The sequence below is a fragment of the Ochotona curzoniae genome, unplaced genomic scaffold (assembly GCF_017591425.1).
Source record: "Ochotona curzoniae isolate NIBS_2020 unplaced genomic scaffold, NIBS_Ocur_1.0 contig_3819, whole genome shotgun sequence".
Taxonomy (NCBI): Eukaryota; Metazoa; Chordata; class Mammalia; order Lagomorpha; family Ochotonidae; genus Ochotona; species Ochotona curzoniae.
Genome location: NW_024466004.1, coordinates 21,919,638 through 21,946,089, shown reverse-complemented (window position 1 = coordinate 21,946,089; position 26,452 = coordinate 21,919,638). Strand labels below are relative to the sequence as shown.

The 26,452-nt window shown below is 37.2% G+C and overlaps 1 protein-coding gene across 1 annotated transcript in view; it reads left to right on the top strand.

The window, feature by feature from the left end:
- EYS (eyes shut homolog) overlaps window positions 1-26,452 on the top strand; it is a 1,254,974-nt gene that overhangs the window by 996,743 nt on the left and 231,779 nt on the right. The window contains 1 exon segment of the mRNA XM_040983150.1: window positions 2,550-2,703. Coding sequence (XP_040839084.1) covers window positions 2,550-2,703 — 154 coding nt within the window.

Genomic DNA, 26,452 nt, shown 5'->3' with positions numbered 1-26,452 from the left:
ATTTATAAGTTAACCTAAGCTAAAATTAAGCAAATTCAGCCTTATGTGTTTGATAAGTGAATCTGAGAATTGAGGAAAATACTTATGATAAATATTACTAATGAAAACTTTGTATCCAAGAAGCAAAAAAAAGCAATGAAGTATATACTGATATTTCACCAAGGAACATCTTAAAATAGATAGTGAATATAAGAATATTTTCAAATTTGCCAAGGATCAGAAAAATAAAATCTGAAACTCTACTAAGTACAATACAGGTAGACTCTGTAAGGTTAGTATACCAGATGATAGTAAGGAGCCAGCATTGTAGCTCCTGACTACCACTACCTACTACATTGGCATCCACATGGGCAAATATTTGACCCCCGGCTGCTCCACTTTAAAGCCACCTGCATGCTAATATACCTGGGAAGAGTGTGGAAGTTGTCCCAAATGACTGGGTCAAAGCCACCCACAGGGAGACCCATATCCAGTTCAGGCTCCTGGATTTGACCTGAACCAGCCCTGGAGAATGAACCTATGGAAGGAAGATTGGTTTCTCCCCTACTCTCTGATCCTAAATTTCATCTAACTAAACAAATAAATAAATTTTATGAAAGAAGGAACTCTTGTACACTGTTAGCAAAGATTTAAATATGAACAGCCATTGTATATATATACATACAGAGACAGAAAACAGGAGTATATCCATCTGAACATTGTATATACATAGGGCCCGGTGCGGTGGCGCAAGTGGTTAAAGGTCCTCGCTTTGCACGCCCGGGATCCCATATGGGCGCCGGTTCTAATCCCGGCAGCCCCGCTTCCCTTCCAGCTCCCTGCCTGTGGCCTGGGAAAGCAGTCGAGGACGGCCCAATGCTTTGGGAACCTGCACCCGCGTTGGAGACCCAGAAGAGGCTCCTGGCTTCGGATCGGCATAGTATCGGCCCGTTGCACTCACTTGGGGAGTGAATCATCGGACGGAAGATCTTCCTCTCTGTCTCTCCTCTCTGTATAGCCGCCTTTCCAATAAAAAAACTAATAAAAATAAATCTTTAAAAAAAATTGTATATACATAAACTTTATATATAACATTTATAATATATACATTTGACATATATATGACATGTATATATACATATAATTAACAAGCTGCACAATTCATAATAACCAAAAATTATAGAAGTGAGCATCTAGAATATAGAGAATATCTGAATTATATTTTTTAAACATTTGTCTTTTTAATTGGAGAGTCAGATATAAAGAGAAGAAGAGAGATAGGAAGGGAGATCTTCAGTCCAATGATTCACTCCCCAAGTGACTGCAAAGGCTGGAGCTAAGCCAATCTGAAGCCAGGAGCCAAAAACTTCCTCCAGGTCTCCCACACGGGTGTAGGATCCCGAGGCTTTGGGCAGTCCTTGACTGCTTTCTCAGGTCACAGTCAAGGAGATGGATGGGAAGCAGGACCAATGGGATTAGAACCAGCACCCATATAGGATCCCTGAACATTTAAGGTGAGGACTTTAGCCACTAGGCCACTATGCTGGGCCCTGAATTATAAATATGAATGAAATACTATAAAAACAGTAAAAATGCATGAACTCAAACACAGTATTGAACAAAAAGAACATACAGTACTATTCTACTAAAACTTAAGTAAAGTTAAACATCATTCTTAAGTCTCACAACAGTGGTTCATTTCTGTAGGGAAAGAAGGGAGTAATGATTAGAAAGACTTTGACAATGCTGCTGATGCCTTTTTCTTAGGCTGTGTTTGCACAAGTGACTTCACTTTGTGATAACTCACTGAGCGGTGTGTTTATCATCTCTGTGATACGTATGAGCTATACTTCAATTAACAAAGAAGTTTATGCATTTATAGGAAGAGATTGCTAAATTTTTTGTATGGTGAACAAATATGAGTAAAGCTATACAAGAATTTGGGAATAAAGATCCTACTTTTAATTATTTTTAGTATACATTAGTATGGGTATGTAGATAGTTAGGTGATTGAAAATTACCTCCAAGTTCAATGGAGATTAAGAACAGAGAGGAGTACTTCTCTCTCTTAATTTCTCTGTTACTTCAACTTTTGTGAAAAACATACTACTCTGTAGTTAAAATACAATTTCAAGAATTGAGAACTAATAAAATTTGCACATTAGGTTTAATATTGATAATGATTGAAGTTATTTACCATATGTGCCAACATTTTCAACTTAAAAGTTTATTTAGTCATCACACTGGCTCTAAGAGCTACTTTTTATCCCATTTTAACATATGAGGGACGAGATTAAATACTAATGTACACCTATCTACTAACAAAGTCAGAAGTTAAATTCATGTCAAATTAATGCTGTTAAGCCATGCCATTGTCAGCTTGTGGGAAATAATAAGTATTTTAATATGGTAATTATGTCATTGAGTAATGACCTACTAACATGCTCTCCATCCCACTGAATCATAATTCAGAGAGATTTGAGAGCAAAGATTAAGTTTGTAAAATGAATGATGCTGTTGAATAAAATATAAACCTATGTTAATTATTAATGTATCATTTGTTCTTAAAGGTACTGAGAGTAATTTTGGGAAACAGTTTCTTCATTTGTTTCTTGTGGAAGGAAGACCTACAGTTCAATATGGATGTGGAAGCTCTCAAAATATCTTGACTATTTCTGCTAATCACACCATTAGCAAAAATACATTCATCCCTATCATGATACGGTAAGTGCTCCATAATAGTCCTTTGAATTGTAGTGTATTTTATGCATGCGTGTGTGTGTGTGTGTAAAACAGTCAAAAATTGAAAGAAAAAAATTGAAAATCATTTTGCCAGTTGCTTTTTATAACTCATAAGTAAACTGCAAATTGATCTGAAGCATAATTTTATACCATCCCATAACACGCTATGCACAATGAATGAATCCATCTGAACATCAGTGGGGTGCACAGGAAATTCAGACTTGGTTTGTTCAGTGAGCTACTGAGTAAAAGAAAAAGTTGTTAAGAATTGAGACCATGAGAGGGTCATAGACTCTGCACAGAAAAAGAAAAGCTAGTATAAAATGAAAAGTAATTTAGTATTTAATGTAAATGTCTTTCTGGAAAATCCAAAATTTTTTAAAGATTAATTTTTTTATTAGAAAATCAGATATAAAGAAGAAGAGAGACAGAGAAAGATCTTCCATCTGATGATTCACTCTCCAAGCTAGAGCTGAGCTGATCTGAAGCCAGGAGGCCAGAGTCTCTTCCAGTTGTCCCATTCAGGTGCAGGGTCCCAAGGCTTTGGGCCATCCTCTACTGCTTTCTCAGGCCACAGGCAGGCAGCTGGATGGGAAGTGGGGCAGCCAGGATTAGTATCATCACTCATATGGGATCCCAGCAAGGCGAAGACTTTAACTGCTAGACTACTATGCTGGGCCCGAGCATCTAAATTTTTGAAAAGAGCTTAAATTACTTTTTGATTCTGCAGTAGGAAATCGAAAAGGAGAAGCGGCTAAGATAACATCCTAAGGTTATCACCAAACCAAATTTACATGCAGCAGTCAAGAATTTAAAATTCTTCCTCGCTCTGGCTATCTAGTGATAATGACTTTCAAGGTTACTACCTGTCATGAAAAAATACAACTTTGTAGCTGACTTTGTATGTAAGATGACAATTGTATAAGTTCATCTGATGAGCAGGAATCTTGGCTAGCCAGGAAGGTTAAATAAATCAAATAAACTTTCTCAGGGTCTGCATCAATCTGGAAATGAAATCTAACAAATTGACACCTGTATGAAAGTGCACACTCCTTACAGTCAGGGATGGTTATCTCACTCATTTTTAACACAGTTAGCAAGGTGTCTGATAGAACACACTCAGTAAATGCCTGAACAGATGACAAAATGAAGGTGTCTGAGCTAGGCAGTTCAGTTGGCTGTAAGATGAAAGCAATGAAATTACTCTAAGGTAATGACATTTTTATTCATAAATTAAGCATTCCTTTTTGGAACACGGAGCTCTGTGCGGACAAAATGAATGCGTGGATTCAACTCATTTTTAACCACTCCTTTTGTGACTATTTTTTTGTGACTATCCGTTTGTGATAATTTTATATAAACAATAGCACACTCAATATGTGAAGGGATTTCTATTTTTGATCAAATTTTCTTAGAGAAATGATTGTCCTCTATATCTTTCAGTAATGATGGCCTAATTTGACAATCGAGAAACCAATAAAATTGTTAAGTAACCCCACATTGAAGTCACCATGATCCAAATAAAACTGAGAGGTCAACTGACAACAGAGAAAGTGCCATCTCCTAGCTCAGTCCTCCAGTACCTGCAAAGGCTCTGGAGAAGGCTGGGGAGCAAGGCTGAAAGCTAAGAATCCAAGGTGGATCTCACATAGGTGACATGGACCCTATTGCTAAAGCCATTACCATTGCCTTTTGGGATCTGCATTGTCAGGAATCTGGAGTCACAAATTGAATCCAGGAATAGAAAAAAGAAGTAATACTGAAGGTGTTTTAAAAAATATTTTTAGTTGAAAAGTCAGTTATACAGAGAGAAAGCAATACAGAGAAAAAGATCTTCCATCTGCTGGCTCACTCCACAAGTGGCTGCAGTAGCCAGAGCTGAGTTGTTCAGAGCCACGAACCAGGAGCCTCCTCCAGGTCTCCCACACACATGCAGTGTCCCTAGACTTGGGCCATTCTCTACTGCTTTTCTAGGTCACAAGCAGGGATCTGTATGGGAGGCAGAGCACCCAGACAGGAATCAGCACCCGTAGAGGTTCCTAGTGCATGCAAAGCCAGCATTTAGCCATTAATTTGGAAAAAAATAATTATAAATGTCTGTCCAGTATTTCCAACTATCCCAGTTCCCAACTTCCTAAATGTTGCTATGCTAACCAGGATGGTTAACAAGCATGTGAATTAGTCATATGAAGGGATTTTTTTCACATTTGAAAAGTCTTTGACAATATAATAATATCCAAGACAGCTAAGAACCTATTCAAAAATTAAAAGGAGCTCACAAAGATTTACAGGCTGCCTTCTTTTATTATTCTGTGATTAGCCCCATAATTTTTATTTTGTTATTAGCCAGTATTTCCTGCTATAGAATTCACATTATAACTGTAGAATAGAAGTCAGAAGTAGAACAAACCTGAATAAGCCACTTGTGGTGATTGAGGTCAATTCGGTATCAAGATAGAAGTTCTTCTTAAATGAAATGGATCAGAGATCACAGTTCTGCAGATACATTGTAATTCATACTCATGCACAGTTTGTCTTTCATTTCAACAAAATTTGAAAGGGATCACATAGAGAGAGCTATTGGTTTTTATAAGGGTTATTCTCTTTTGGGGAAGTTCAGAAAAATTGTTTTACTATATATATACTTTTTAAAGTTTCTGAAGTTTAAATTTTTCTGGTACTTTTAGTGTCTGTCCTACACAAAATCTGACTCTTTATCTAATATTTTCTTTTAAAAGTCCTGTGACTATTCTTCTAGAAGATTTACAGTGTGGTCTTCACATTTTAAAACCATGTTCCCTGTTCCACCTTCCTAACACAACACCTTCCTAACACAATACCTTCCCATACTTAGGACAAAAATTTCTTCTAAAATTTATCCAGAGGTGAAAAGTTATTTGTATGTATTGAAGGCACACCCTAATAACATACTTTGACTGATAAACTGTGTGGTAGCCAAAACAGAATGTTGCCACAAACTTCACTACTGCCAGAACCACATATTCTAATTGAGCACATTCAGGTAGCAGGTAAATATAAGATCAACTCTACAACTGTTGAAACATTTCTAGTGTTGAGAAGCAAAAACACTTTTTAATATTTGCTAAATGGCAAGCATAGATCAGATAAAATTTTTTGCAAACATTTTTGTCACCTTATCTTTTGAATTGGGTCTAGACAGCAAAAACTGCTATGGAATTTTTTTAGTGAATTGATTTTTATACCTCCTGTTGATCTTTCCAATTCTTAGGTAAAAACTTCTAAAATGTGTGTGTATGTGTATACACACACATACATATGTACATACAAATGTAGATGCAGTTAAATCAGTAAAGTTAATTTGTATTCATTTAAGTTAGTACATTTCCCATAATCAGTCAAGAAAGTATATAAAAATACATTATTATGATGCAAAACTTTGTTCGCGTTGAAAGAATGGAGAGTAGCATTTGATTTTTGGCCATATCAAATGAAGGGATTTATTATAAATAGTCCATGAAAAATTTAAGTTGCTTAAAGCCTCTCAGATAATTCTGCTCAGTATCAAATTCTAGCACTTGGTCATTTTTACATGAATTGTTCACAACTTGCCCCCTAATACTGACCTATTAAGAATTCTCATGTAGAAAATGAACAGAGGACCACCCAAGTTATAAAAGAAAAAATGGTCCTACTGTAGTTACAGTTTAAATTTTCAGACTGCCTCAAAATGTTGTTTTCTAATTTCCTAAAATATATAAAAGCTTTTTCACATTTTGGATATAGTTAATATTAAATAATGTAAGGATTGCATGTGTTCAGTGATAGAGCCATGAAGCTGCATAACAGTAATAACCTTCAGTTTCTAAAACAAAGGGTGATTTTTGAATTCTGCTAAGTTTATAATGTATTGGATTTATTCATAAAATATTGTCTTGTCAGTGTTAGAAAGTTGGCAAGATATTCATCTTAAAGAGTCAAAACTTATCACTTCAGTAATAGTTTCTGTAGCTTTCCCATGAACAAATCCATCTGGTGATTCTAAGAAACATAGGAAAGCTAGGGGTCATTATGAGTAGTCAGGATAATACTTTACAAAGATATTTCCAGAAGTTTGTGGAAAATAAACAAACAATAAGCTTGGATCAGAAAGATTTTGAAATCCATGCATAGATTTTTGCTAATGCACATTTTCCATAGACAAAAATCACTCCTGCTCCTTTACCCATAAGGATCCTACCTACACATAATGTGTTCATATTCAACACCCATCCGTTTTAGCTGGACAAAAAATTATAATGCAATTCAGTTATATTAAATTGTAATGATTTGCAAAACTAGAATTTGTTTCACTATATAAGCTTAGAAAAATCTTTAAATATTGCCCATGAATCTACAAGTTGGTCATTTTGGTTTTGTTTAACACTATTGGATAAAATTATCTGCTATTATATTAAAATTGTCAGACCTACCACAATGACCCAATGGCTAAATCCTTGCCTTGCATCCACCGAAATCACATATGGGTGCCAGTTCACATCCAAGCTGCTCCACTTCCATACAGCTCCCTGCTTGTGAGCTGGAAGGGCAGTAAAGGATGGCCCATGGTTTTGGGACTCCCAGTCAGTGGGAGACCTGCGAGGGGCTTCTGGCTCCTGGCTTTGTATCGCTCAGTTCTGGCTGTTGTGGCCACTGGAGAGTGAACCAGCAGGTACAAAGTATTTCTCTGTCTCTCCTTATCTCTATAAAATCTACCTTTCCAATAAAAAAATTAACAAATTATCTCTGTTTGTATTAAGAAACACAGCAAGAAACAAGGAATTTAAGATCAGTGTGTATTGAGTGATGCAAAATAGGATTGTGATTTCTAACCAAAAACAATATATCTGATTCTGAACCTGAGTCTATACAATGTGATTATTGAATATTAATGGATTGATTTGATATTTTAAAGTATCAGGTGATTACTTGGTTGTGGAAACACATGTTTCCTGATCTCAATTATGTAGCTCAACTGGCATTTTCAAACAAATGACTATTAAATTTGCAAAAATGAAAAACTGTGGTCTGTAACTCTTGTGGTGTATTCAGATAAAGAGATATCCCAGCTGTTTTTCAAGTCCCAAGAGCAAGCACAAATACTCTCCTGTTGCCAGTACTGTGTTTGTAGTCTGTAACATGTAATGGAACATTAACTCAGTCTCCAGCAAATGTCAGGGATGTATGACAGGACGAAAGTGGAAACACCTCAAATTATAGATGACATACTTGTACAGGATACTGTTAGCAAATTAGAGAGCAAATTGCCATCAAAATTTTACTTCAAATGTAGAGAATCAGGATAAATGAAAATAGAAGACAAGAATTGCTTTAAACAATTACCAATGTATGCTAAGGAATTATCTGGATTTTATTCATCCTTTATTATTGATGATAGGTTTCTCCAACTGTCAGAAAGGACTACTCTGAAAGTTTGAAATATTCTTGTGTTCTGCCAGAGCATACAGGAAAATGAACTTAAAATCCTTAAAAATCTCTTTCTGTAATTCTAAATTATGTGTAGTCTATCATTTCAAAGACAAGATTTTGACTGTTACATAAGAATTAATAAATAGCAAATGAAAACATACAGGAAATTGAGTATTTAGGAATTTGGGCAGGAAAGTAATCATTGATGGGCTCAGGGAACACTTTGCCTCAAAGGCAGTAAAATAAAGGAAGTTAACATGGTAGAATAATAGAATTCATGAGGAAACATCAAGGGATTATTTTTTCATTAAGTGAAAGAGTGGGATTTTTAATAGTATAGATTTATATTTCATGTATTTTCCAACACATTTCTATAGACCTCCTAGCTCTCCCTAATTGGGATGTGTCACTATGGTAAAAAGTATTGGATTACTGTCTTAAAACAACTACCAGGAAAGAGATCTTACTGTGAAAACTCTCTTTGTTGTAGGCCTTAATCCTTGACAACATATTTATCTTAATTAAGTTCTTTGGAATCAAAACACAGGCCATTCTATTTATGTTTTTAATGCAATTGCCCTAACTTTCTTAAGAGAAAATCTGCCAGCTTCCTTCTCAACAAGTTGTTCATGACTTTACCAATATGCTGAATAAAAAGCAGATAAAAATTGAGAATAGTTGCTTTATAATAGCATTTAAAAATTCTTTTCCACTTAACACAGAATTAAGATTAATGTAAGACTTTTCAAATGACTAAATGTTTTTAATTGAAAAGTGTTTCTATAGGTAATACAGGTAAGTACTGAGACTGAGCCAAAGTGTACTTAATAAATATAGAACCATGATTTTTAATATTTCATCAGATAATATATACTAATGTCATCATGATATTTAGAAAGGAAAATTTTATGGTATTTAGTACAGAATTTTATCCTAGGCCACCTTAGTACTTGTTAACTTTTAATAGCTTGACGTAATTTTAATTGCCAATAAAATCAGAACTCTGAAGCTTACCTTCAAAGACAAAATTAAACAGATTACAAAAGGAAATTCTATGCCTTGTGTGGTATCCTAGTGGTTAAAGTCCTCGCTTTACATGTGCCTGGATCCCATATGGGCACTAGCTCGTATCCCAGCTGCACCACTTCTCTTGTGGCCTGGAAAAGCAACCAAGGGTATCCCAACGCTTTGGGACCCTGTACCCACATAGGAGACCCAGAAGAAGCTCCTGGCTTCAGATTGGCATAGCTCCAGCTGTTGAGGCCATTTGGAGAGTGAACCAGCTGATGGAAGAGCTTCCTCTCTGTCTCTCCTCCTCTCTGTAGATTCACTGTAAAACACAAGTTCTTTCTGCCTCATGGTGACATAGTATCCACAGTTCCCATTACCATTCTCTGATTTACCTAAGAAAGCTGCTATACATAGACAACTATGTAAAGAATTCAAAAATTTTCAGTCATATATGGTGGTATGATATTTATTCATTCTCCCAAATGAATAAATAGCAAAGATGCTTTGTCCTCTTTGCAGTAATAGAAACTACAGTGTGCCCCTCCACTGGGATCAGGTAGAACAGCATATTATCCATTAAAATGGTTACATTTTGTGATGACTAATGAAGCCAGGACATTTGACATTGACTTCTAAATGTACAAAACAGGCAAAATTGTCTCCATGATAGCAGAGGAAAGAGCTGTTAACAAGATTGTAATATTTTGAGTCAATCCTACACATCAAGGTTTTATTTATCTATTGGAATATGCTGAAGACAGTACATGTGTAAAAGTAATATCATTCTAGTCATTTATTCATGTCCATTAACAGTTATGTAATAAAAATGATATGCACTTATATGATAGACCATGTGATATAATTTTACTCAATCTCATTTAGTCTTCACAGTATCTTTAAAAGGCAGTACTTTTTGACATGTGTTTCAGAGAAAAGGAAACTGGGATTAAAACATGATGATTTCTAAAGTCCTGTAGCAAATAAGTAATTGAAACACAGATTCTGCCTGGACAATTTCATTCAACATCCCTTACGTGTAACAATGCTACACAGCTCCTTACTGAGTTTTCTTTTTGAAATATTCCCCTGCTTCCATCATTCATCATTTCAATAACAAAATAGTGCCTTGTTGTCAAGTTCTTCTGTCATTTCCTTTCCTCTACATATTCTGCTGTTCTAAAGCATGGGCCGGCCAAGCCATTAAATACATAGTCCTACTGTCTGAAGCACTTGTCATAGATGATGGAATAGTTCATCCTTGAAATATTTTTTTCCTGCTCAATTGTACACTGTATCTACTGCTAGCCTACCTCTAATAGCAGCAAGCCTACACTGATTCAGTGGATACTCACCCTTCTTACTCTCAACTCCCAGTTGTTCATGTCTTATAAAGTATGTTGGTCATTGTTGATAAGATTTATAACAAGTGTTTTGAATTCTATACCCTCCATTTTCTCGACACATTTGTCAAGTCTGAGGTTGGCAAAGGGTTTTGTTCCTTTGCAGGGGAGTCTTCAGTAATATTCACTGTGCCTTCATCTCTTCTTTTACTCTTGGCTGTAATACTTCTGGTGACCAAAGGCTTCTCCTTCAGGCAAGTCTCTAAGCTGTGTCACCCACAGGTCTGCAATTTGACTTTACTTATTGTGGTTGGCAACGCCTCTTTGTTTGCAGTCAGTTGTGCCACTCCCTTCAGCAAGTTCCAGGTCTGGGTTCTTACGTTAGACTTCTACCATGGTCTCCATAGCCCCAATCCCTAGCTCATCACTCTACACCTCCTGTGATACTGTGCTGAGGCTGCACCACTGTTTGTACAACCTTTCTCCCACTTCTGGTTCTAACAGTTCCCAGGATTAGGGAGACACCAGTAGTCATATATAACTGTGTTGTTGGTGGTACTGATCTTGCCGGAACCTGTTGGCCTTTAGGTTTGGGGGCTACATGGACCTCTTTTGATCTGTACGATGCCAAAGTCGATATTATTTTCTTGTGGGACCTGTGCAATGCCCTGAGCTCAGTGAGCTCACTCCCAGCTCAGTGCATGTGCAGCACACTGTTGTCCCTGCAGTCTTAAAACCACACTGTATACAAAGGTACCTGATGTGCCACTACTAGAGTTTTTGATCTGCTGGCCATCAGGTCTGAGGGCTACTTGGGTGGAACTTGTAGGATGCCATGTTGTTGCAATTCATTGGATTGTTACTTTTCATTTAAGGGGTTGTATGGTGACTGTGTAATGGAGACTATCATGTCCAGATGTGAGGATACAATGCAATATGCATCTCTACTTCCAGACCAAGGATGGAGTCCCAATGAAACTGTTTACTATATCTTGACAATAGGATGCTGGTCTCTCTGCCATTGTCCATGCCCACAATGATGGACATATGACTGTTAATGAAGAACTATACTATAGTAATAATATGAGGGAGCTCAATGGGTGGGGGAGAAGAACTGGAATGGGGGTAGAAGAAATCCCAGAGCCCATGGAACTGTATCATAAAATGATAATAATAAGAAGAAGTATAATTTTAAAAACTCCCAGTTGGTCTTATGTGTATCCCATAATCTTATCTTCAAAACCAAGCACATGTAGTGCAAAGCTCTCTTTGTTATTCTCAAATTACTATTGGAAGGCTAGAAACTAGTATTTAATAAAGGCATGTGATATACACAATAAACAAGGGTATAATTATAAGAAAAATAATTATGCAAACTTCATTCTGAAACTAATGCTAACTAAGAGATCAGTTAGTATGGTAAAAATGCTGAGAATATTTCGCTTTTTTAGAGAGATTGCTGGGTTTGGAATGTATAAATGAGTACATGAAAAATGTTTATTCAAAAAATTAGAAAACTTACTTGGGTTGGGTGGGAAACTGGGTGGGGCTTCTCCCTCAATGTCCGCCTTTACCTCAGATACAGGAAGGAAACAATGTGGAAACAATAGTGTTACCCACTTCCCTGTAGCCCTTGAACCTTTTTACCCCCAATTAACTAAGTAAAGATTGTCAAAATATAATTTTTAAAAAATTGGAAAACTTATCTAAACCTAATGGGAGCTGCCTCTCCCTCCATCTGCCTTGCTCTTCCTCTCCCTCCTGCTTCTTTTTCTTTCTTCCTCCTAGCCGCTCCCTTTCCCCTTACTACCTCCCTCTCCCCCACTTCCTCTCTCTCCCCTCCCCACCTCAATTTCCCTTTCTGGATACTCTCTCCCTCTCACACTCCTTCTCTTCTTCACTCTCAAATGCAACAGTAATTAGAAGCAAAATTTGAGAGGGATAGATGCAATCATTTTAACCCAGGTTACAAAATAACACACAACAAACTTAGAGATTTTTTTACAGATTTATTTTTTATTTGAAAGGGATATTTTAGAAGCAAGACAGAGAGGTCTTCTACCTGCTGATTCACTCTCCAAAAGGCTGCAATGGCCAGAGAGGAACAGACCTGAAACCTGGAGCCAGGAGCCTCTTTCCAGGTATTCTGTTGTGGGTGCAGGGTCCCAAGGACTGTCCTCCACTGCTTCCCCAAGTCATAAACAGATGGCTGTATCAGACATGGGTCAACAGAGACACGAACTGGCACCCATATTGGATGCTGACACTATGGGGCAGAGTGCTAGCATGCTGTACTACCACAGCATCCCCAGAGATGTTTATGAGTTATCACATACTCTGCTATCTGAAAAGCAGAAAGTTTAATGTGCTTGCTATTATGAAAAGTGTATAGCATACTATTAGTTAAAACTCATTGGTTTGGAAACAGTAGGTGTTTTTTTTTCATCCTTGAAAATTGCAAAAGTCACTTATGTTCTGTCATAGACATAATTTTGTAATACAGAAAGGAAGAAAAGCCACCATATTTCTATTCTAATATGAAGATGATTGTCATACAAAAAGTAAGATTATGTGTCTTCTAGATATGTATTGCATCTGTAATCACCAGTTTTATTACAAAGGATTTGGGTTATTCAGGTCACAGAGCATGGCAGAGTATGGATTGCAGTAATATTTATAATATTTTAAGAATTTTTTTTGGAAAGTCAAATTTACAGAAAAAAAAAAAAGAAAGCTCTTCCATTCACTGGTTCACTCCCCAAGTGACCACAACAGCCAGAACTGAACTGATCAAAGCCAGGAGCCAGTTCCAGATATCCCACTTGGGTTCAGAATCCCAAGGCTTTGGGCCACCCTCTACTGCTTTCCTATGCCACAAGTAGGGAGCTGGAAATGAAGTAGAGCAGCTAGGATACAAACCAGCACCCATATGGGATCCTAGCACATGTAGGGCGAGGACTTTAGCCACCAGGCTACCATACCAAGTCCGGTAATATTTCTTTTTTTTCCCGGTAATATTTCTATGTGAGAGAATTTTTGCTTTACCATCTTACATGTGTCTTTTCAGATATATTCCTAATTGTCTAAAATGTGTTAACAGAAGGATTTATTTCTAGATTCAAAAATATGCAGAGTGATATTTTTATTACATATATAATTATTCAATTTTGCTCTACTGAGATAGGGAATTTATTTCCTAAATATGTTGTAGTGATCCAAAATGCTTGATTAAGTGTCCTCATAAAGTAGTTATTTTTCAGTTTTATTCTTCATAATACAGTTTCATAGCCTTGGGAATTTCCCCTTCCACACTCCTCACTCTTCCCCACTGTGTTACTACAATAATATAGTCCTTCAACAACAGCCAAAAGTCCATCATTCTGTTCAAGTGTATCATGACATTGCTGGTATAGATAATAACACTGGAACACTTCATTGTGAAACCTGAAAGCTGCAGCAATGATGCTTAAGTTCAGTCCCCTCGATACTTGAGTGGGTTAAAAGCCATTCCTGAGAGAAAAGGGGTCTTGCTTGGGCTTCATCATTTATTTGCTTGTTTTTACAGGGATCATATCATACATTTTCCCCTCTTTCTGTAACCCATGTTTCGCTTCCTATTTCAACCAGAGAAATTAGCCATCAGTTATTTGTTCATGATACCAGACTCATGAAACCCTTTAGTGTTGCCTTTGGAAAGATTCAAGAAGTCCAAATCAAACAACTGTTGTTTCCCAAATGTGACCTGAACTGCTTCTTTTTGTGAGAACAATCATGCTCTTCTCTCTAGTCATTTTTTAAAAAGATTTATTTTTATTGCAAAGTCAGATATACAGAGAGGAGGAGAGACACAGAGGAGGATCTTTCATCCAATGATTCACTCTCCAAGTGACCACAACGGCCTGTGCTGAGCCAATCAGAAGCCAGGAGGCAGGAACTCTTCCTCCTGGTCTCCCATGTGGGTGCAGGGTCCCAAGGCATTGGGCCATCCTTGACTGGTTTCCCACGCCACAAGCAGGGAGCGGGATGGGAAGTGGAGCTGCCGGGATGAGAACTGGCGCTGTACACAATCATGGCTCGTGCAAGGGGAGGACTTTAGCTGCTAGGCCACTCTAATTACACATGTTAAAAGTGAGATTATAATACATACAGAAAAAGAATGAACTAGCTATTCTCAATTTTCAGATTATTTAGATTGCATTTTAGTCAACCAAACATCTACATCTTTTTCATATAAACTGGCCAAGTTTTCCCATTCTCATGATGTGTAAGCATTCATAGGATATTTAACACATTAAGATTCTCAATCATTCACAATTTGTGATTAGTTTTTTTTACATCCGATGTAATTTTCTCAGAACTCCCAGCAGCACACAGCATGCAAAAGAAGTGGAAGTTGTCAGAGATGTAGTGACTAATTTTATGACTTGTGACACTGCCCAGAAATCAAGTATCAGCACAGCCCTCATCAGGGTTCCATGGTAGAAGAAAGCACTAAGAAAATGAATAGCAAAGAGGGCCAGATCAGAGCAAAATGCAGCATGGACTGTTGAGATAATAACAGAAAAAAAAAATCCTTTTTCTCTCCACTTGTGTGTTTTTAGTGTATATGACTCAGGAACTACATAATATTCTCCTAATTGTCTAAGATGAGTGTGAAGTTTAGATCATTGTGAAATTGTAAACTAATAAACAAGTATATAGTAAGTAATTGTGAGAAGCATTCTTTGTGAAAACACAGAGATAAAGTAGAAGAGGTTTGTTTAAAACCGGGGAGAACTTCAAACAGGGAATGATGAGGGATGCATGGAAAAGGAGACTGAAGGATGAAGAGATTACGTGCATGTGAATATATATATAAAGGAATATGAATTGGGATATCAATACACATAGAAATCTATTTCAGTTAAAGGGATTCCAGATGAGTAGTAATCACCATGGTAATACGTTTTTAACGGTATCACCAAATCTGAGAAGCACTGTTGACATCTTTCCCTTTAATATGCTGTCAGAATCTCAAAATTTCTAAACTCTAGTACTGGGCCAGGGCACATGAAAGTGCTGTGAAAATTACAAGGGGGGTCAAGGAAAGAGTTAAACGCTGCATGGGAAAATACTGAAGCACGTTGGTCATGCTCAGGTTGATTTTGAACATCTCTTCAGAGATCCATCTGCCTGTTCTGGGGGATTGCCAGCTGGATCTTGCAGCTCTTACAGTAGGAGCAGAACCTTCACCTGGCCACAAAGGAACAGGCTTTTCTGGCTCTTTTACAACCTCATTTCCACCTTCAGGTAAAGGGGGATATCCCTCTCACGGGACTATGTTAGCCACGTGCCTTCTAATCTCTCGGCCAATTGCTCATCAAACTTTTCTTGAATGTGTGATTAGAATATATCTGGAAGGTCTCAGATTGGGTTAGTAGAGTTGCATACAGATATTTCTCATTGGCGTCTTGTAGTTTTTAATGTAGTGGTTAAAACACTGGCAATGACACCTACAAACAGTATAGGAAAGCCTGTAAGTGAGTCCTGGTGTGGGTCTCAGTCTAGCTTCATGCTGATGTGCACGCTGGAAGGCCACAGGTGATTGGATCCCTGCTGCTTGCGTGAGATCGCATCTTGATTTCCTCATTCCTGATTCCACTAGGTACAGACTGTGTCTTATGTGTTTTTGAGATGTGAATCAGCATGGAAATTGTCTTTCTCCCTCTGCTCTTTGATATCTCTCTCTCTCTCTCTCCTCAAAAAATGAAATAAATTTTAGAAAAATCTATTGACTATTCAGTGATACACATGCTTGCTAGTATGTTAGCAATAAACTTCATTTGTTTCTGCAACTTTGTTATAATACATGAAGTAGAGGGATATGTATTTAATACAGAAAATATAGTTAACAGGAGAAGCTAGGTGAGCGTGTGACTTTTACACTCTGAAATTCTTTGAACTATTTTTGGTTGCTTAAAACATTCAGCAATGAAATTTTGAAGCAGAACAACTGATTCTTGCATATTTGGACTTTAAATTATGCAAGATTTTATAAGATGCAGTAGAGGAGGGAGAGCACTCTAAGTGGAAGAACCTGAGTAATAAAACACACAGACGCTGGGACTGAATAGCAGAACATAAACAACTGAAGCTGCTGGGTATTAGGGATACTATGGACACACTCAACCAAGCTATGGAGGGCAAGTTATGAAGAATGAGAAAAGATATGATCCTTTTCTTGGATTGATAATGTTTGGAATCAGCAAGGAGGAGATGCAGACCAGATTTATAAGCAGAATGTTTGTACAATCATATAAAAATGAACATGTGGCTGGCCTTGTGGCTGAATGGTTTAAACTGCCTTGTGTGGTATGACATGCCAAATCAAAGTGGGAATTTGAGTCCCTAGATGTTCCACTTCTAATCCAGCTTCCTGATTATGTGCCTGGGAAGGGAGAAAAGGATGGCCAAAATACTTGGGTCCCTGGCATCTGTGCAGGAAAAGCTTAGAGTCATTCGGGGAGTTAATAGCATGTGAAAAATCTCTGTCTCTCCATCTCTTTACCACACTTTCTTTCAAATTTTAGAAAGTTTTTGAATAAATAAAAATATACAAATATTCATATATATCAACAATGCTTCAAATCCCCACTTACTCTTAACTGTGATGATAGAAAACAATTAGATGAGAAATATTTAAGCTCATATTTACTACTCTGATGTGTACCTAGAGTCAAGTCGCATTCAGATTCCCTTTCCCAAGACAAAGTGTTCCGGAATCCTCAGCTATTCCTGTGCCAGCTGATGTCATAGCAGAGCCCACCTTGGCAAAGCACAGTCAGTTTTTTCCTTCTTTTGTGAGCCCCCCTTCCCCCACGGCACAGAGAAGTGCAGAACTAGATTCACAGGACAAACAATGGAATGTGTCAGAAATGTATGGGATAGTGCAAAGGATGAGAAAAACTCTGTGTTTAGAGGGCACAGAAACCAGACCACATCGCTCTTCCACGACAAATTTCAACACTTTTCTCCATCGTTTGAAACTCAGAATCAGAGGAGAATCCTTTTGAGAAGACCAGCTGGCTCTGCAGCTTAGGACTTAGGAAAAGAAATGTTGCTGTCTCGAGACTGTTGAGCAGAAACGTGTCGTTTCCCAGATGGAATCTTCTGAGGCACAAATGAAAAGGCAGTGTTAGCATTGTGTGCTGCAAGGGCTTGTTCAAGGGCAAACTGCAGTCAAAATGATAAAAGAGAATTCAGGTAGTATTTGCTTTGTGATAAAGGCTTTTCTTAGCATTTTACAAATTGTAAGCCACTAATCCTGTACACAAGTCTGAAAATCCATGTAATTAAAATTGCAGTTCATGTTTTTAAATGTGAATAAACAGGACCCGGGACAGTTCTCATTCACTAGTTACCTTCCTGCTGACATCCTCAATGCTTGTCAAGTCAGTTGTAGGAAGCATCCATTTGAAAACTTGAACCTATCTATGCATTTTCCACTTTTTAAACATTTTATTTCTTCAATACTTAATTATACATTGCCTTTTATTATTTTTAAATATCATTTCCCATGTTGGCGTTGTGTAGATAACAGGGATCCCTCTCTTCTCCATTGCCTTCCTCCCTATTTTACCCTCCTGCCTTTTCCCCCAGTATTACCAAGTATTCTAGTCCTTTAAAAGCAGTTACAAGGTTAACTTTCTGCTATTTCAGTGTTTCATAGCATTGTAGTTACAGGCAAAGGTAGAGAATCTAGTATCATATTGTAAAGGTGTATTTAGCTGTTTCATTGGTGCCTTGCTTTTATTCAGGGGTAGGGGTAGAGATGCCTACTGAAGCATTTTTTTTTTACTTCCCATTATGCTAGTATTCATTATACATTTCATCTATGAAAATATACATATATTCTCAGTTATCCATATATCTATTTGTTTTGTGCTTTAATTAAAGATTCACTTGTATCAGAGAGAACATGTGATATTTATCCCTTTGGAACAGGATAATTTCATTGATTTATTTCAACTCTAGTTGGGACAACTTTGCTGCAAATGTTGGAATTTCATTCCTTTTATGACTGTGTAGTACTCCATAGGGTAGATTATGACAGCTTCTTTATCCATTCCTCTTTTAATGAGCATCTGCGTTCTTTCCATGTTTTCACTATTGTGGATTGTGCCTACATAAATATAGAGTTGCAGGTCACTTTCTCATATGCAGATTTCACTTTATCCGGATATACCTCCACAAGTGGGACAGCTAGTCATAAGGCAGATCCATTTTCAGTTGTCTAAGTATTCTCCATACTGACTTCCATGTGGCTGCAGGAGTCTACACTCCCATCAACAGGAAAGTAGGGTACCAGTTTTACCACAACCATGCCAGCAGTGGTTATTAATTAATTTCTGAATAAGGGCATTCTAACAGTTATTAGGTGGAGCCTCAATCTATTTTTTTAAGGTTTATTTTTTTTTATCAAAAATTCAGATATACAGAGTGGAGGAGAGACAGAGAGGAAGATCTTCCATCCACTGATTTACTCCCCAAGCAGCCACAATGGCCAGAGTTGAGCCAATCCGAAGCAAGGAGCCCAGCGCCTCTTCCAGGTCTCCCATGAAGGTGCAGGGTCCCAAGGCTTTGGGCCATCCTTGACTGCTTTCCCAGGCCACAAGCAGGGAGCAGAATGGGAAGCAGTGCCACTGGGATTAAAACCGGAACCCATGTGGGATCATGGCTCATGCAAGGTGAGGGCTTTAGCCACTAGGCTACCATGCTGGGCCCCTCAAAGTAGTTTTTATTTGCATTCTCTTAATAGCTAGCAACCTGAGCACTTTTTCCTATATGTCTGTCATCCATTTGAATTTGTTCTTTTGAAAAACATCTGTTCATTTTCTTTGGTCATTTCTTTTTTTTAAGATTTATTTTTTATTGAAGAGGCAAATTTACAAAGAGAAGGAGAGACAGGGAGAAAGATTTTCCATCTACTGGCTCACTCCCCAAGTAGCCACAACGACCAGAGCTTAGCTTATCCTAAGCCAGGAGCCAGTAGCTTCTGCTAGATATTCCATTTGCTGCAGGCTCCCAAAGCTTTGGACCATCCTCTACTGCTTTCCCAGGCCACACTCAGAGGAGCTGGATAGTAAGTGAAGCAGCTGGAATGCAAACTGGTGCCCATATGGGATCCCTGCGCATTCAAGGCAAGGACTTTAGCAGCTAGGCTACCATGCCGGGCCCCTCCCTTGCTCATTTCTTAACAGGGCTGTTTGTTTTGCTGTCCTTGTTTCTGAAGGTCTATTTCTAAATGTGAAAAGGATTCCCTTGGTATTTTGATTGGTATGGGATTGAATTTGCATTTGAATTTTTCTATAGCTCTTGTGAATGAAACCGATCTTATAAGATACTTCTCACTGTTTGTAAATACAATGTTTGTGTGTACAAATGCTATTTTAATTTCTGCATCTTTGTCAAACATTATTTTGAGTTTCAATATTCTGCTAGGGAGGATTCATGTAGAGGATCAAATTGTCTGCAAATCAGTATCCCCTTGAGTTCTTTGATTTCTTTTTCTTATGTAATGACTCTGGCTGAAACTTTCAGAAATATACTGAAGAGCAACATTGAATATGGGCATCCTTGTGTGGTTCCAGTTGATGGAAATGCTTCTAGTTTTTCCCATTAAACATGGCTGACTCTAAGTTTGTCATCTATTGCCTTGATTGTGTTTAGGTGTATAACTTCTCTATTTAGTTTTCTTCTGGCTGTTTACCATGATATGATATTATATTTTATCAAATGCCCTCTCTGCCTCTATTGAGATAATCATATGCTTTTTTTTTTCAGTTTGTTAATGTGATGTGTCACATTTATTGACTTGTGTTTCTTGAATTATTTCTGAATACAAAGGCTAAAGCCCCAATTATTGTTGGAATCAGTAGTATCTTGTTGAGGATTTTTGTACCCATGTTTATTAGGGAGATATTTCCATTTCATTGTTGTTGTTGTTTACAATTGAGAAAGGGGATCCTGGCCAAGGAAGGAGTTTTGGAAATGCCTCCATTTCAATTGCTTTGAAGAGTTTAAAAAGGGTTGGAATTAGTTCTTGAAAAGTTTGATAGAATTGAGCAGTGAAGCCATCCAGTCCTGAACTTTTCTTTATTAGCAAAATTTTTATTATTGACTCAGTCTCCATCTAGATGATTGATATTTTGATTTTCTGTGTCTTTGGCCACAAATTTGGTTAAATAAATGTGTATAAAAATCTAACCGTTTATAGATTGTCTTATTAGTTGTAGTAACTCATGATGGTTCTTTTTATTCTTATCCATTTCAACATCTTTTTCATCTCTGATTTGAGTCTTTTCCCCTTTCTTTCTTTCTTTCTTTCTTTTTTTTTTTCAGTTAGTGGGGCCTAAGACATATGAATTTTGTTGGTTTAAAAAGTCAACTCTCCATCTTACTGGTCTTTTGTGCTTTTTTAAATTTTTCAGTTTTGTTTATCCTCAGATGTTGAGTATTTGTTTCTTACTACTGTGCTGGGGTTTGGTTTGTTCTTGTTTTCTTGAGAAGCATTGTTAGGTTATTTATTTGATGTCTTTCCAATTTCTTGACATAGACATGAGTCAAAAAAAGGGGAAAAAAAGAAAAAAACTTTCCTTTTAAGACTACTATATAATGTATTCCATATTTTGATATGTGTGTTGTCATCTTCATCCATTCCTAGGAACTTTTTAAATTTCTCTTTTGATTTCTTATATGGCCCATTGTTTATTAAAAAGCATTTTATTCAGTTTCCATGTATTTGCTATTTTGGGGGGTTTCTTACATGGTTAATTTCCAATTTTATTCCATTACTGTCAAAACAGTTACATAGTACAGTATAAAATTTTTGAATTTGTTGAGATGCTATTGATGACTTAGCATATGGTCTGTCATAGATAAAATTCTATATCTTGATTAAAACAATGTGTATTCTGCCTGTGTACAATTAAATGTTCTATAGCTATCTAATAGATTAATTTGGTTAATATGTGGATTAACTGTCTCTTTGTTGATTTCACTGTAGTTTGTCATTGACAGAAATGGATTGTTGAAGTCCCCATTGTTAGAGCCAGTTTCCCATTAGTTCCACCATCCTTTTTTTAAAAATCTGCATACCCTACAACTGGGTACATATTCATTTACTATAGTCACACATTGCTGATATGATCCCTTACTGTTACTTAATGCCCTTTTTCGTCTCTTTTAATAGTTTCCATTTATCCATGAGTATTGTGAAGCACTTTCTGTACATGTTTTAGACATATGTAATAGTTAACTGTTGTTAAACTGGTTTACCCAAACATACACAGAAAAATGCAAAGCACTCAGAGAAAAACTAGACTAAAAGTTGTCTATAATCATAAAATGTTTACATTAACATTTTTAAAATTTCCGTGAAAAAGTTATACATTTTTGAAAAATATTAGGCCAAGTTTTCATTATCAGATGTAGTCTGGATGACTAATTTGGCGCTTGGCATTTGTTAATCCATTTTAAAGTAGTTTCAAATACCTGTGGCCAGAGGGCATTTCACAGTCACAGAGATGACTCACTGTCTGCAGTCACTGCTAGACTGAAAGTCATGACTGTGCCTGTGACTGTGCTGTGTCCTCACAGCGGGGAGGTAGTGAGTTAAGGACTCGTATGCCACTGAGTTATTATGAAATCTGTTTCCGTCAAATATCTCAATGCTGTATATGAAGTATTCAATATATAGCTAATCCCGATGAAACTTAATTCTAAAATTAATCTTAAGCACCTTCTTACACATATTTCAGAAGTCAAATTTCTTATTTGGTTTACATTGTCACTTATCTGGTCCAAACTTTTCACTTCTGTTATCTGTTTTCTTGCTCATGTGGAGACTAAATCAACAAAACAGCTTGGCGCAGTAAATCATAAGTTCTACCATGGAATGATGTTGAAGTTTCAAAATAAAAAATCACTCCAAGTATTCTGTTTTCAATAAGTTAAAAAAACTAAATAAACTTTTTCTAAACAGAACAGCAAGAATATTAAATGCCCTAAAAAAGATATATGCTGAAAGTCAAAGACCAAAGAGTCAATACATTTTCATAGCTGCATTAAGCAACAAATGGAGCTACTCATAATTATTCACCTAGAATTCAAGTTAAGCTGAGCAGCAGCAGAGTACAGCCAGTCACTTACATAAGTGCTTCTAAGCAAACTTGAATTCCACCTGAAGAGTTCCTCCGTGCTCTGCAACTTTGATATTAGCTTTCATCTCATTTCTATAACCAGAAAGCTTTTGCTTTGAATCAACTTGAAGTAATATTGATAGGCAGAAAGCCAGTAATGAAAGAACATTAACATATCTACATGTGAGTAAAAGATACATCACCATCACTTAACCAATGATCAAAGCTATCAATGGGAGTATTCCAAAGCACACTTCCCTGGCAGTGTATGAGCTATAATAATGTGAAAGGAAAATAAAAAAGACAGTGTCTTTCCATCAGCTCTTGTGAAAAAGAAGCAAACTTTGGCTAAAAAGAACGTTGGAAGTATTCAAACTCAAATTTACACAAGATATAGGGATGTATACCATTTCTATGCACAAAGTTGATTCAACAACAAAGTTGATGGAACCTGTGTTCATCAGCAGAGCCATAGAAACCACTCCCTGATCCTGGAACTGCAAAGGAAGATCTCCATTAAAAAAAAACCTCTGCTGTGTCAACACTTTAAATAACAATGAGCACAAGTTCACTTGTTACTATTTCTCTTTGTATTGCAAGGGAAACAATACTAGTGAGTTATTAAAGCAGTGTATCTTCATTTTCTCTTTAACTGCCTTTTTATCATCTGTCTCTAAACCTCATACTTCTTGCCCAGGGCCAAGAGAATTAAGAAGCACCCACAGCAGTTTCTTAAACCTGAAGAAAAATAGTCTTAGAATCTGTAATATGGAAGATTGGCTAGTATTATTAAAGTGATCATGAGAATCATGAAGGTTGTGAGGTTCTGCTCACAACCCTTAGAGACCTACCCACATCTGGAAAATTTGAGATGGTGAAATAACAGTATCCAAACATAAATGAGAAACTAAATATCAATGGACAAATATGTGACAGTGCTGCTGGTTGCCCAAGAGGAACTTGGCGTCAACTCCAAAACTGAACCAAGTGTGATAGCACAGTGGGAATGGTGGGAAATGACTGAAGAAGAGGGCATGAGCAGTATTCCTGCCTTTTTATGACCTGTTTGTGACATGTCTGAAGTATAATTGACCTTATGTTCTTCAGGGAAGCACTCAATATCCATTCTGTAGCGATAGAATTCCAGTCTGATGCATATCTCCATCCCAATGCTGAGTCCAGTATTGGTGCATTTGTATATCATACACACCACACACACACACACACACACACATATATGATATGTAATTTTTAAGATTTTTGTTTGTTTCTATTGTGGGCCTGTATTAGAACCAGTCATATAAAAAATGCAACATTCTGAGTAGTGTATAATTTTCCAAAGCCATGCCAATATTTTACCTATAGTAATTCATGCAACCATCATAACAATCCTGTAAGAAATGCCATGATCACAGAAATGTTAACTTGCCCAGCTGACCTGGATTCGCAAGTAGTGTGGCTTCTCAGTTATGCTTGAAGCAGTATTATAGGAAAAGTCTACAACGTGATGATTTTGGGGTAGAACTGCTTAAAGGTGACTGATGTAAATCACAGAGCTTCATGGTGTAACCTGTCACACGCCAGCACGTAATATTCCTGCAAGTAACAAGGCAGAGACATGAGCACTGAAAGAACTAACTAGAAATATGAAGAACGACTAACACAAGATAAAGAAACCATGGGGACCAGGGTTGACTCTTGGCACATAGGCCAGGTGCAAGAGCCCAAAGCAAGTCCCTGAGTCCATTTTTACTCCATGTGTAAAAATTAGACATTACCTATATCTGAGGATTTGGGATTATTTGCAGGTTACAATAACAATCTTCACCAGGTACATTCATTGGTTGTTTTAGTTGCTGTCCTCCTAGCACTGGATGGTCTGGTACTAAGTGAACAGCCCACCATTAGCACACACCTGTGATCCCCTAGCTCCATGGCCTTTATAGCCACCAGGCCTACATGCATGCATTCCAAACATCTATCCCTGCCCATAGCAGGGACCTTAGCAGAGGGAGGCATGCTTCCACCTTGATCTTGTTCACATAAACAACCATAGGAGAGTTAAGTGCCTGGTCTCTGTCAATAAGGTCAGGTCACCTGCCAGACGGATGCAGCCAATTCTAAAAGCAGGCCTTAGGAAAAAGCCTGCACCAAGCTGCACTAAAGCTAAAAGTACCAACAGCAACCAAGCAAAGAAAGATACTGACTAGAGGCATGCAGTTGAGGACTTTGTGAAAGTTTATTCAGTCATAAGGAGTTGGTTGGAAAGTAGGAAGGAACAGCATGACAAAAGTACCTAAGTGGACAAAATGAACAATTAGTTTTCTTGCTAGGCGCTGCTAGCCTTTTTAGGGAAGGCTGTGTGGTTTGCAGTCTTCTGAGCAAGCCAAACTGAGATGTGTTTCAAGTTTACACAAGCATTTGGTTGTGATTCTCCTGGTTGTAACAATAAAAGTGACCATGATGTTAGATGATTTTGGAATACAACAGAGAATGCGTGTTATTCTTTTTCCAGTTATCAGCAGGTGTTTTACAAAAATGATATGCAAAATAGAATCTTCTTAGGAAGAGATAAGCAACTCACTATATGCTCATTTATGTAAAAATCCACATGAAATGTTAATCCCTGTAGAAATAACTATTAGTCTTTGATTCTGTCCAGAACCCTGAATTAAAACTACTCTGATCCCAAGTCCAGTTTGTCAGTAACCAGTCTAGTCTAATCGTTAACATGCGAAGTTGTGGGTTTGATGAAGTTTCTAAAGGACAAATTTTTTTTAATAACAATCTTTTATTCTTCTTGACTTACATTAGCATTTTTGAAACTAAAAGAGAATCATGTAGAAGAGAATTGGTTACTTAAAATGCATGAAAAGGCAGGTAGCACATAAAGAGACTAAAAAGATTTTAAAATGTTTTGACCATAAAATAAAAACAAGTCATTATATTTGTGTTGGATTCCAGCTGTGAGTCAGCTCTGGTTTTTTTTCCTTTCTCCTTTAGATATCAGCTTGTACTTAGCTCCATTAAGAACTCCAGTTAATGTATGGACAGCAGACTAATAAAGTCAGGAAAGTGAACGAGGCAAAGACATCGGTGTTTCTGTTTGATGTTTTCTCTGGCAGTTTGTACAGTTTTTTTATTCCACATAGGGAAATTGCTGTGCACTGAAGATTGTTATTGCCTTCAGAACGTGTAAGAACTGTAACACAAAGGGAGCTTTGGGGCCCTATGATTTATTGCTTTATCATTTATAGTGCCATCTCTGTTCATTCTCAAATCCAGGGCAAGCTCCAGGACATATTAAAAGGGCAACAACGTCTCTATATTCCCTCTTAAAGGGCAAAGTACTTACCATTTTTACATACAAAGCACTTAGCTTTTTGCTCGCTGTTTGATGACCAACATTGAAACTTCTTTTTTTAAGATCTCACCGATATTGGAAAATAGTTTCCCTGTTATATGCCAAGTTTTGAATTGTTATGCACCAGAATTCTTTTTCTGCAAAGTGAAACTATTTCAGCCTATGTAATAACTAAAGGCAATCATGTTTTTCATACACAACACACACTTCCATGTTCCAGCACAGATGGAACAGCCAGTTCTGTTGAACTGATGCTAAAGTCTGTGGCACCCTACAGTCCTTTTATTCAGCATGATCAGAGCCTGTCCCCTGCTCTCCAAGAGCAGAGCCCTGCCCTCCCTCCACCCTCAAGACCAGAAATTTTAAGGTTATAGTTCTCCTAGATTTAC